The sequence below is a fragment of the Oxyura jamaicensis genome, chromosome 10 (genome assembly GCF_011077185.1).
Source record: "Oxyura jamaicensis isolate SHBP4307 breed ruddy duck chromosome 10, BPBGC_Ojam_1.0, whole genome shotgun sequence".
NCBI classification, from domain to species: Eukaryota; Metazoa; Chordata; class Aves; order Anseriformes; family Anatidae; genus Oxyura; species Oxyura jamaicensis.
In genome coordinates, this window is record NC_048902.1 from 9816367 (window position 1) to 9828431 (window position 12065).

The window sequence follows — 12065 nt, forward strand, 5'->3', positions numbered from 1 at the left end:
CTGATCTAATATGCAAAGCGCAAATGGAGGGCACTTTTATGGGTTTAGTTCTATTTAACCTTTCTCAGAGTATCTCCCTCACAGTCTGAGTGAGTGCCTTTTCCAACTACTCACACTCATACCTTATGGCAGCCAAATATCCCTTTCCTCGTTGTCCATTATATCATAGTCAATGCTGTATGCCATGCACAGATGACCAAAACTGTCATGGTCCATTTCTTCAACACTGGCCCATAAAGATTGCATGTGGCCTGGCTGTCTGACAAACTCTAAAAGGCTTCTATATTTTCTAGTACAAATTTACTTTATTAACAACCAATTTAATATGGTAACTGAAAGGGCTACCTGGAAATAGCATGTAATTTGTCCAGGTGTTTTCTAATTCCATTTAGGAAGGAGAAAACAGAGCAGAAAAGGAGGAGACATCCTTGCCAACTGGGATAGAGAACTCTGATGAACACATAATCAACATTTTTTCACTGAAATTACTTTCCAATTGCCAAGGTAGGTATTTCTCATCATCAGGTGTGAAATTGAAGAAAAATAGCTTTCTGAATTAATGATCAAAGTATTCAAATAATTTTTTTTGTTCAAATTGGTGTTTTTTGTTTTCGTACCAAGATGGCTGTCATGAAAGAACTATCATACATCATGCCTTCACTTTCTTTCCCAGAACATTTCTTCCTTCTTCACCTTTCATGTATTGTGACAAGGTGTTAAAATAAGATCTCAAATATCTATATTTTCTTTGACTGTGTACATTATACCACTTTTCATACATCAGGACTGAATAACACACAACACATTCATGCCTAATTGCACTACTTGTTATGCCACTATTCAATAGCAAAAAAAAATAAATGTACTTTCAGTGAGGTACCATGTGATCATCTCTACTGCTAGAAAACAACAACTAATATGCATCAGTGTTACACAGGGAGTGCATTGTTAAAAACACTGCAGGCCATGTAACAGCACGATATGACTTCGTGGGTGTATTTTTACACCCGAGACTCCATCAACACTGCATCCATAATCCTTTGGCAGCATGCAAAAGAAAAAGGACAGCATTATAAGGCAAAGTCCTTTAGTGTAACAGGACAGGTTGCCAGAGTAGAACAGGAAGGAGAAACCACTGGGCAAACAATGGGGAGGGAAAGGAAGAAGAGTGAGACCACAGCAACTAAAATAATAACAGTAATAGTAATTTATAAACCACTACTGGGAACTGGGTGAAAGCACAAACTTGGGCAGGGCTTCAAAACCCAAGTACATTAATTATTCAATATTTTTCAAACACAGAAAATATGGAATAATGCTTCTGTTCCAAAGATTTTGAAACTACTCAGGTGATTCATGTATATAGCAGAAATAAAATTACTTTTAATAATTTTTCTGGCAACATGATGACAGTAGGCCAATGCTGGATCCAGCTGCCTAACACCAGTCAGAGGTGAAATCCCATGGCTGCGTAGCATTAAAGCTACTGAATCCAGTAGAGGGCACCTTTCATTCCCAAAATTGTTGTGGAAAGTACATGCATCCCTTCAGCCAGCAAAGAAACATCCCCACATCCACAGCAGAATTCAGAAGTTAAAAGTTCAAACTACTCTACAGAACAATCAGAAAAGAAATGGGAAATATCTCCCGTCATGGCACACTTTTAACAGTTTACTCTCTGTACACTGAACACCAAAACCTGGTGGTCTAGCAGCTTTACATCTGTTAAAATTTCAAGTGTGAAGTTATACCATGTCCCTGGTCATATGTAAGTGTTCCTTCTAAGTCTTTCCATCCAAAAGTTTTGTTATATACGGGGAAAAAAAAGAAGAAATTGCAATTTTGAAACAATCTCCAAAAAAGAGAGGCAACACTAAAGTCAAAAAAGTACGGAGTTAGTATTTTCTTGTCTGACTTATTCCCCCTATCCTTTCTATTGGTTTTTTTTCATTATGCTATTAGAAATTATTTTCAAGAGCTGTGTGACCTGAAAGAGCGAAACAAGCTGATGCCTTAGTAATGATATTTGTACTGACTTTTTTCTGGAAGACAGTAGTTCCTTTATCCTAACAATAATTATTCTCTTTTAGCATTCAAAATATGCGATGCAGGATATTGTATGTTTCAATGGCAAACAGGTGAGCACTGTTAGCGATACCACTGACTGGAGCACAATAAATATTTATCTTCAACTGCAACAGCTGCAACTCCAGAAATTCTTTTGTAGTAACAGTCTGCAGAAATGACAGAGCTTACTACTACCTTGTTTTTTAAAACTGATGGCAGAAAAAAGGTTCTGACACTGGAATGACTTTGGTGTAAAATACTTCGTTTGTTGTGAACTCTGTAAGAACTTATTTTTCAATTTTGGAATTGCAGTGACTATTTTCATATTGGATATCCTGTTGTTTTTCAAAATCTCAGCATACACTTAATATTTCAGATTTACGGCTATGGTTTATTATTGCACAAGATATTTTCCAAAATGCGAGGTGAATCCTGTAGAAATCCCCAATTTCTCCTTTCCCTAAGTACCTGTAAGTGTAGAGGGATAAGATGACACTGAACCCTTCATATGATTTTAAAAAATCATCCTAGTCAATCTGAGTTACAGGTAACACGTATCATATGGAAAAGGTCCCCTGAAACTGTTCCTCCCCAACTTTGGCACTATACTGTCACTTTTTATCTTACCAAGGTCAAGTATTATCAGCTGGGCTCCAGCCTGTGCATTTCCAACATCATTTTCTGCAATGCATTGATAGAATCCTTCATCTGATTTCACCAGACCCAGAACTTGCAGATTATGTTCTTTCTGAGGAGTGAAGGATAAACACAATACTTAAAAATGGGCTGCAACTGCAAAAACAATGGTTTTATTATGACACGTTACTATGATAGGAGAAACTTCTGAACAGTAATACACAAAAGTGTATTTCGAGTTCCCATCAGATTTCATCTCTTTTACATTGAAACCTCAAATTATACAGCATCAAAAAGCAGCAGAAGCTCTTACTAATGGCTATCATTTTCTAGCATCACATATCACTGGCAAGTCATAACATTCCCACAGCCATTTTTATGATATTTTAAGCACTGAATATAACCGCATAACTCACTGCTACAATCCCACAACCTCAGGTATACCCAATTATACAACCATTAAGTTCTAAGCTATGTCTCAGTAATGACTTTCACTACATCTAACGTTTCCCACTAGAAGTACCGGTGTGCCAAAACTCACGATCCACAACTCAGTTATATTTATATTTCAATTCCTGTTTGAAATTGTAATTTTCATCAATCACAGATGACTGTAGAAGACAGACGGTGTTCACAGTGAGCTTGCACTCCAACAGGTTCAACCAACAATTTGTGCTTTGCCATTGGGTGTGCCTCTCCCTCATGGAAAATCTAAGCTACCAAGAAATAGACTCATAATAAAAGTGTTTTCAAATTTCAGTAAAATGACTGAATTACAGAGCGTAACAGAATTTAACGTACCAATTAATTCTTCCAGGCCCCAAAAACATCAATAGTATAAAAATAGGAAGCTGGTCCTATGGAAAAACCTAGCTTCCGTGTGTTTGTGTTACAGGACTACGGGTCGGGTCAAGAGCTGAAAATGTGCCAAACTGACTATATACTTACAACAATTTTGAAGTAGTCACTTGGAATCACCATGTCTCCATTCTTGACCCATTTCACTGTCGGAGTAGGTTTTCCAGTCACCTCACACTCAAAGACAATGTCCATAGACTCATGAGCATAAATGTTCGCTGGCCGCTTCAGAAATTCAGGAGGAACTTAAAATAAAAAGGAAGAAAGACAAAAGATGGTGTTAGCATCCACAAAAGCAATTGGTTGTGCTTATACGCATAAAGATGGCTTCTGGGATGGCAGCACAAACAGCAGCAATGTTGGCAGACATTTTCAGATCAAAGTTTGATATAAGCTGATACAAGCTCTGTTATTTCAAAATTGCATTTAGGCCAGTTAAATAGCCAGCCAGTCTAATTTGAAATGACCTCTTGAGAATACATGAAAAAAAGAAATTGAACCAAAATCTATAAAGTGTAACACAAAAAAGTATTTTTAAAATCTAGAGATACATATACTATTTGGAAAAGAATACCTGGGTGGTTGAAGACCATGCTGCTCTCATATCTGCCGTAGGCACGGTGCTGCATGCTAAAGAGAAGCAGGGGCAGCACGTACAGGGAAGATCTCAGAGAATATTCACACTTCCTTCACTAACTCAGGAGTTCATCTGAGCAAATCATTTAGTGCTTAATTGTGCAACATTTTAATGCACCTTTCACAAATAAAGAATCTTGCAGTCTAAGCTCCCAGCAAGACAAAAGCCAGGTTACAGAAAAGCCTCCACCCTTTCCTTCAGCAAAGCTTGTTACTTTATGAAGCGGGAAGATTGTAGTTAGATTTGAAATTTTTTTTAAATGGGCTTTGATGAAAATTGCTTTCTTGCAATTTACACTTGAGGTGCATGACAAGCACCCCCTTGGAGCTCCCCAGAACAAAGAGCAGTAGCACTGCAGTCGGTCTCCATCACACCGAGCACATCATGATCAGCAACGTCTTATTTATTCAGCCAAACCTCTGCAGTTGATACAACACATGGTTTTCAGAGAGTTCTTTGCACTTAATATTTAAGTTAAAAGATAGCAGAAAGGTAAAATTACATTAAAAAGACTTTCTGAAGTCAACGGACGCAAAACTAAGATGAAACTTTCCTCGGGTACCCATTCCCTTGTGTTTCTGTGAAGAAACTCAGTACATCAAATAGAGAGCGCTGCATTTATCTGAAGGCTTTCTTCTCTGCCTTGTGTAGGCACAGCCACATTTCACTGCAAGCTACAGATCCTTGTCTCTTATATGCCTATTCATATCTTTGGGCATCTTAAAGGGATTAGACCTCCAAAGTTAAAAATAAATACCCCCTTGCAAGAAGGACTAGCTGCAGAACTGCAGACGTAGCTTTGTACCACATCGATAACATGTTCCAGGCAGGGGTACCCCAAGATGTGCATTTCAGAGCACAGTAATACAAAAAGGCTCTTCCTGAAAGAATGTGAATCACGTAGCAAAGTTGTCATCTCCAGGTCTTGACCTCCTTTTAAAAGGTCTTTTATGTTCAGAGTAAGGTTAGTTACAATAAGGAAGTTTAAAACCCAGGAAAACTCAAAGACAGAGAATTCTTTGGCCACGCAAGCACCACGCATCCAAAACCTTGAGAGCACCACTGGGGCCCAAGGAAGCATCCAGGGGTAGTCTAGGACTCCAAGCCTCTGCAGCTCACTGGCAGAAGAGCCATTTGCAGGCACACAGAATTCGCGTATCATCTACTATGAAGCACATTCACTTATTTGTTTTTATTAATCTTGCAGACATAAGGGCAATTTGCTTACTTCTGGTGGCAGGTCTGATTGTTCAAGTTCCAGGAAAGTCAAAAGCAGCCTTTTGCCCTTTAATATTTATCAAAGAAAGTCAATACGGCAGGGCTACAGAGCTTAGGTAAACATTTTACACGCTTCACTCATCAATGGGATTTATTTCATGCTAGGGAATAAGGAGTACTAGATTGTGTTATACTTTTTTTTTTGTGATATGATCCATTTTCCTTCATGTACAGGTTTGCAGGTGGATTTATTTTTTTTTAAAAAACAGATAGCTGGAGACAAGCTGCTCTCCACAAACTGATCTCTCTTCTGATCTCTCAAGTTTCAGATCAGAAATAAGAGAACATAAAAATATGAAAATATTTACTTATAGAGTAGGAAGATGACTTAACTCTCAGACGTATGTAAACCTACACCAGAAACTACAAAAAGATGCTCACGCACATTTACTGCTTAAACTCCTTCACATAGGATTAAAGAACTGTACGGGGCTGAGTCCAGTTGCTGCCTATGACTTCCAAGATCCATTTTGTATAATCATTTTCTTAAATTTACCAAAACCTCCATGAACTCCACATGAAAATGATTTAAGTATTTTTGTACTTACTATCTGCATCTGATGGCTTTTACAACTGTACCTTCAGTCCTCTGAAGCTGCATTTGGAAACTATCATCTGAATTTATTCCTGACCAAACTGCAGTAACCTATTATGTTATTTTAAATTTGTATTCCTCCCAGGCGTTTAACCCCTGGCATTTCTATTCCAAATGAGCTGTGCTTTTCCTCTACCCCCTTCCCGTATCCCAGCCTCTGTTTTGGCCAGCTCAGCAAGCCGTGTTTGCTCAGGTTGTTCTGGCATGACAAGCCACCACACCATCCCCAGTGACCCTCTGTATTTGCTCTACTTTGAATTCATCTTTGCAGTCCGTAGAGCTTCAATTACTTGCATGCAGCTTCAGATGTGTCTGGCCACTGACTTGAAAAAACAGCGTAAATACAGTGTTATCGGTACAGCAAATACCTTGCCCAATTCATAATGCTACTGTATTTGCCCTTTCCTAGATGCAACATGCTGATCTCCGAGTCAGCTGCTCTCTCATCTTTAATCATTTTTAACTAATGAGTAATTTTGTCCCAGGCTGCTTTATCACTTCCTTTCAATCTCTCTCCTCTATACACAGACACAGACTCATACGCACCAAGTGCTGAAGCACCCATGTAGTTGCAAAAAGGGAGCATAAAAATTGGAAACACAAACGGTTGTTTTTCCATGAAGGTACAATACCCTTATTTTCTTACCGTTCTCTACAGGGTGGCATTAATTCCTTAGCTATTAAACTTATGTCAGAAAACCTAATAAACACAAGCAAGCAATGTTCACTGTTAAAAGCATAAAACTTGTATAGAAAAATGTATCTGCTGATGTCAGAAGACAAACAATTTGCTGTACCTAGCAGCTATGCCACGGAACTCCAAGATAACAAAGGGATCACAGAATCATAGGACATCCCAAGTCAGAAGGGACCCACAAGGATCATTGAGTCCAACTCATATGTGGGGATATACAACAGAGGGTCAATAAAATGAGTGGCACTAAATACAAACAAATAGCTGCTCTGGGTTCAAGACAGCCTTTGCTGGAGTGAGTTAGTTTCTCAAAAGTATTACGATACAGGTTACCTTCAATTAAACCATGGTTTTCCTTTATCTGATCTTCCACTTGTGTGTGTTCATCGGTTATTTCTTTCCAAAGCATATTTGGCCATCCTTTTAGTTCAGAAACACCCAGAATAAACAGCACAGAGGACACAGCAGACCTTCCCTCACCAAGAAATGCATCCTCGGTCTACAGACATTGTCTGTTTGGCATAGACCACGTATTAGGGGAGGCCACCACCACAAAGTCTTGTTGATACACCTCTCTCCTGGCATTCCACTGATTCCTCTTTGAACATGCTGATAGCAGATGAGACTTTCCTCCATATCCAGCTTTTGGGTAAGAGACCTCCATGATAACCAGCTGGTTTTAAAACCAAAGTCAAACTGGAACCAGAGAAGAAGCAAAGCAATAGTATGGGAATGGCCATGAAGAACTGGAAGGGCCGAGTGGTGAGTGGAGGTGAGGAGGAAGGACAAGCACCAGGCAGGCACTGGTCACCCTTCACTCGTGAACCAGCAAATGAGAGAACCGGAAAGTTCACGATTGTTCCTGTTCTCACCTCTGTTTCCCTTGTAATGAAGACCTTTGGAACCCCCTCCAATATCTATAGCGACTGGCATTCCTTTAACTCGAGGCATCATCCACTAGCAGGCACTGATATTGAATTATGAGATTTGTCACAAAAATGAAAGTTGAACTAGATATCCTATTACCTGCTCTCAAATATTTCTCACTTAGGAGATTAAGAATTTGAAACACTTCATTTTTCAAAGTGACTTTGCTTTTCTGGCTTTTGGAGGAAATGCCACACTATTTACAAAGGGAATTTAATATGAGAAGTGCTCGCTTTATTATCCTTTACTTTCCAGTTAATGAATTAAAAATGCTTTTAAAACACACTTTTATAGTTTAACTATGTCAGTGTTTAGCATTCGCACCGATTAACACAATGTAAGTGCAGATGTTTGTGGTAGAGAAGTTAAATTGATAACCAGAGAGCAAATGAGCCAATTACCATATAAAATAAGATTTGTAATGGAGGATTATGTGTTCCGTTACCAAACAGACAATTAAACTTCAAAGAAAACTTGGCAGCTCACCCTACTCTTCTATCCTTCCGAATGGCAGCATGCAAACAACAACTATTGCAACTGCAAGATGCTCGCACAGAATTTCACATGCACTGTAGCACCCTAAGAGAGCCTTTCCACAACAGCATCTTCCACCCCTCTGCAGATATAAAAGACAAAGTATTTTGATCCTAACAGTGATCAGGGAAAAGAAGGAAGGCATTCTGCATCAGCAGGTGACTCAAACTTATAAGCTGGATCCCTGTAAAAGTGGCATACTCTAAAAATAATATGCTTTTTTAAGCCCATGGGTGTAAGATGATGGGAAGAGCTAAGGAAGTACGTAAGACGAAGTGGAGACGGGAACAGCTGCTGGGCACAGATGCCATTTTGCAAATGCAGGTGACCAGAAGGAGCAGAAAACCAACGTACATGACTGACACTCACCTGATTCGTGCTTCTGTGCCAGCAGGGGCCAACAAAGAAAAACGCTGGCTTAGAATCCACATTGTCTACAGGTTAATTTTTAAATGGCGAAGTATTAAAAACCTTTGAATAACTATGTGAAGAACATTAAAGCAGCATCATTTATTCTGAGCCTTACAGAACGACTGTGTCTTCAAGTGTCTTTTCAGTGGTCAGCAGCTCTTGCCTGTTCTCTCTCATTAAGACAGAAAGAGAACAATTTGGTGGCCTTCAGGGCCGTAGCCAAAAGAATCTATTTTCAATTCAGCCATCTGTACTGCTTCAAATGAGAGAGAAATTAATTACATTCAGTCCTCTCCAGCTCTTGAAGAGTTTTCCTTTTAGTTTTACAATCACGGATGGAAGAACAAAGGTTCCTGGTTTCGCAATCTCATTTCAAACGTGAAACTATAAATGTGAAAGCTATAACTAAACAAGAAAAGGAAAAAATCAAGTTCTGCACAATTAAAAAAGCAGAACTTTCTGCTTGCTTAGTTACAGTGAACCTTGTCCTAAAATAATCAGACCAAAATGCTGCTATTCTAGCTAATACCTCATTTTTGTGTGCCTTACCCTTTCACAAAAAGTGAATCCCCTCCACGTTGCTCCCCAGAAGGAAAAGGAAGGTGGCAAAATAGTCATTAATAGTCCTGATAGTCAGACTTGAGAAACAAAGAAAACCTTGCAGAGGCAGAAGTGCAAGCAAGCAGGTCATTTAGGTCTTCGTAGTAAGAAAAAAAAAATCATCTGAATGTATAATCTCCTTAAAAAAATCCGAATCTGAACTAGGCATTATATATCCAGTACTCCTCAAAGAACAGGCAGCTGCAGCTGCGCCATTATCTCCCTTCTGAATAGGTGTAAAAGTCATACTCAAAGTGTGTAAGAATAGTCTCGTTTTGACACAACAGAAACACAGATTGCAAGCCATACTTTAGAAAGACTTGCTCTCTTTTTAAAAAAGCATTTGCACAGCTGTTGGGCCAAGCATAGCATCAGACAAAAAACAACTTACACATGATCAACTGCAAGAGGTAGATGGAATCCATCACAGCTTTTTGCTGTCTCCTCCAGTCCTCTGTCACCTCCCTGCTTCAACAGGCTACGGCAGCCAAGGGACTGAAATGCAACAGCTGCGTTTCCAAACAGAGTGGTCAAGGACCAGGCTGAAGTAGCCATTTCCGCTTTCTCAGCCACCTACAAATGCTCTCATTCCACAAAAATTACAAGTGTGTTCCCTGAAACCACACCATTAAATCTTAATTCCTGTCAATGTCTCTTTGCAGAACCTTCACTCTCCTCTGTACACATTTCTCTGGATGACCCGAGGATTTCCCTTATCAATCAGTGCCAATCATTCAAGTACAAAAGCAACTTCCAAACCCACAAGTTCTTGCATACTCCCAAAATTGATATAAAAACTAAGCAGACTAGATAACTTCTTGTAGTGCATCTCTGATTAACCACTCCTCAAGCATTCCTGCTCAGATGACTTCCATTTTGTATCTACTGCTTCCGATTCATAACTACACTGTGAGTAGAAACCCAGTCTTGTATTTCAGTAAACAACCAGGATTACCATTACTACATAAACTGGGCCTTTTTATTATTATTATAAACAGCCTTCCAATCAGCATTTCAAATGACAAGCCCAGAGGAGTTTTACCTTCTGCTCCTGGGAGGACAAATACTCTATTAGGCTATGCTACAAATCCTTCTTTAGAATCCTTACAAAGTTAAACTTAATTTTATCAGCCGAAGGTTTGTTTTTGAGTAGGGTATAACTCTGGAGCGCGATGATCACACTGTTAATCCATTCAATCACGCCTTGAATCAGTATTAACATGCTCACCGTATCACTGCCATACAGAACATTTTCTCCAAATCTACCTGTCAAATGGCAAAGCAGCTCACGCTTCTGTAGATGGCAGCCTTCTGTTTTAATGAGACATTGTACAGGATTTTAAAATCTTTGAACTTCTTTTGTTTTAAATTCCCTGAGCAGAAGCTGCTTTAGGGGACAGGTCCACCTCCAGCTCAGCCTGCAGCACCCATTTCACTGCCTGGGATAGCTTAGCTTTTCAATGCTAACCACAGAGGAATGTCGGCATTACATACAGAGTGCGTTTTATTTAAACTAATAGCAATTTCCTTGGTCAGTTAGCTGAAACCAACTAATTTCTGTCAGCCGGTTGCCATGACACAGTGGGCAGACTTAGATGAGAATGTTTTTCATTATTTGCACTATCGTAGTGCTTAGAAGCACCCACGGAGCAGAGCCATTATGTTAAAAACAAAAGCAAACTATTTAAGTACCACAACGCAAACAATTAAATTAAAGAAATTAAGGATAAATTATAACATTAAACCATTAAGGAGAGAGCAGTCCACTCAATTATGTCTTATATTCACTTAAGTCTTTGAATACGTCTTCTGCTTTGTGGTATCAAAGTGTAATCGCTTTGGAAGCCTATTGGCCTTCTAAATACATCTTTTTCCAAAATTTTGATTCTGCCCCAAAACGACATGACATCCTCCAGCTCCTGCCATTATTACCAATATAGAGGAGAAGTTTCAATTAGCTTTTAATTTTACCTAGTTGTACAAATTAGCTCGTTTCCTTCATGTACATCACAGAAGGAAAGGAAATTACACTTTAAAGAGAACTGGGGAATTACAATCTTCTTCCATAAAAACAACAAAGGTATACAGATAAGTACTTTATATATATATATATATATATGTATGTATGTATGTATGTATGTATGTATGTATGTATGTATGTATATATATTAAAAAAGGGATTTAAAACCAAAGCAATGCCTCAGGAAAGTTAGAAGCCTTCCCAACTTCTGAGCAGGGCTGTCGTGTCCTTAAAACACACTTAATATGCAGCTGGAAATTTGCACAGCAAACAAAAGCTGACAAAATGGAACTTTTTGGAGAAATAGCCACAGAATAGAAAACTGTCAAATGAATATAAAAAAATCAGTGTACCAAGACAAAAAAAAGATTATAAAAATGTAAACTAGTACATGCACAGCATTTTCTATTGCACAAAGCCCAAAGTTCCAGTTTATGCACAGAAACTGCAGGCAGAGGATGAAAGTTTCTGTAGCAGTGACACAGTATTACTTCCTCTTACCTTGTAAGATGACTTCACATGTCTGCTTTTAACAAGTAAACCACTGATGGTTTTATTACATTTCAGACAATTAAAGCTAATGTACCAGTAGATCAGTAGATGCTGTCTGTGGGATGCTTACCAGTGTGAGTTCTCTGCTGCTCTTTTAACAGATGAAGCAGAGAAAGAGGCAGCATTTTTCTGTGACTGCAGTCTTTGGGAAGCCACCCTAAACTAGTGAGATTCTGCTCGCCAGCTGAAATGGCAAGGCTGAGCACCCAATATTTTCCAAGCTATTGCTCGTGCAGATGGGGCTGGTGCTTTATGG

At 38.9% G+C, this 12065-nt stretch overlaps 1 protein-coding gene across 8 annotated transcripts in view; it reads right to left on the minus strand.

Annotated features, from left to right (window-relative positions):
* NEO1 (neogenin 1) overlaps positions 1 to 12065 on the minus strand; it is a 191498-nt gene that overhangs the window by 70457 nt on the left and 108976 nt on the right. For all 8 annotated transcript variants that reach the window (XM_035335485.1, XM_035335487.1, XM_035335483.1 and 5 more), the window contains exons 6-7: positions 3652 to 3806; positions 2695 to 2815 (exon numbers count right to left, since the gene is read on the minus strand). In XM_035335485.1, coding sequence (XP_035191376.1) covers positions 2695 to 2815; positions 3652 to 3806 — 276 coding nt within the window. The remainder of the gene's footprint in view (positions 1 to 2694; positions 2816 to 3651; positions 3807 to 12065) is intronic.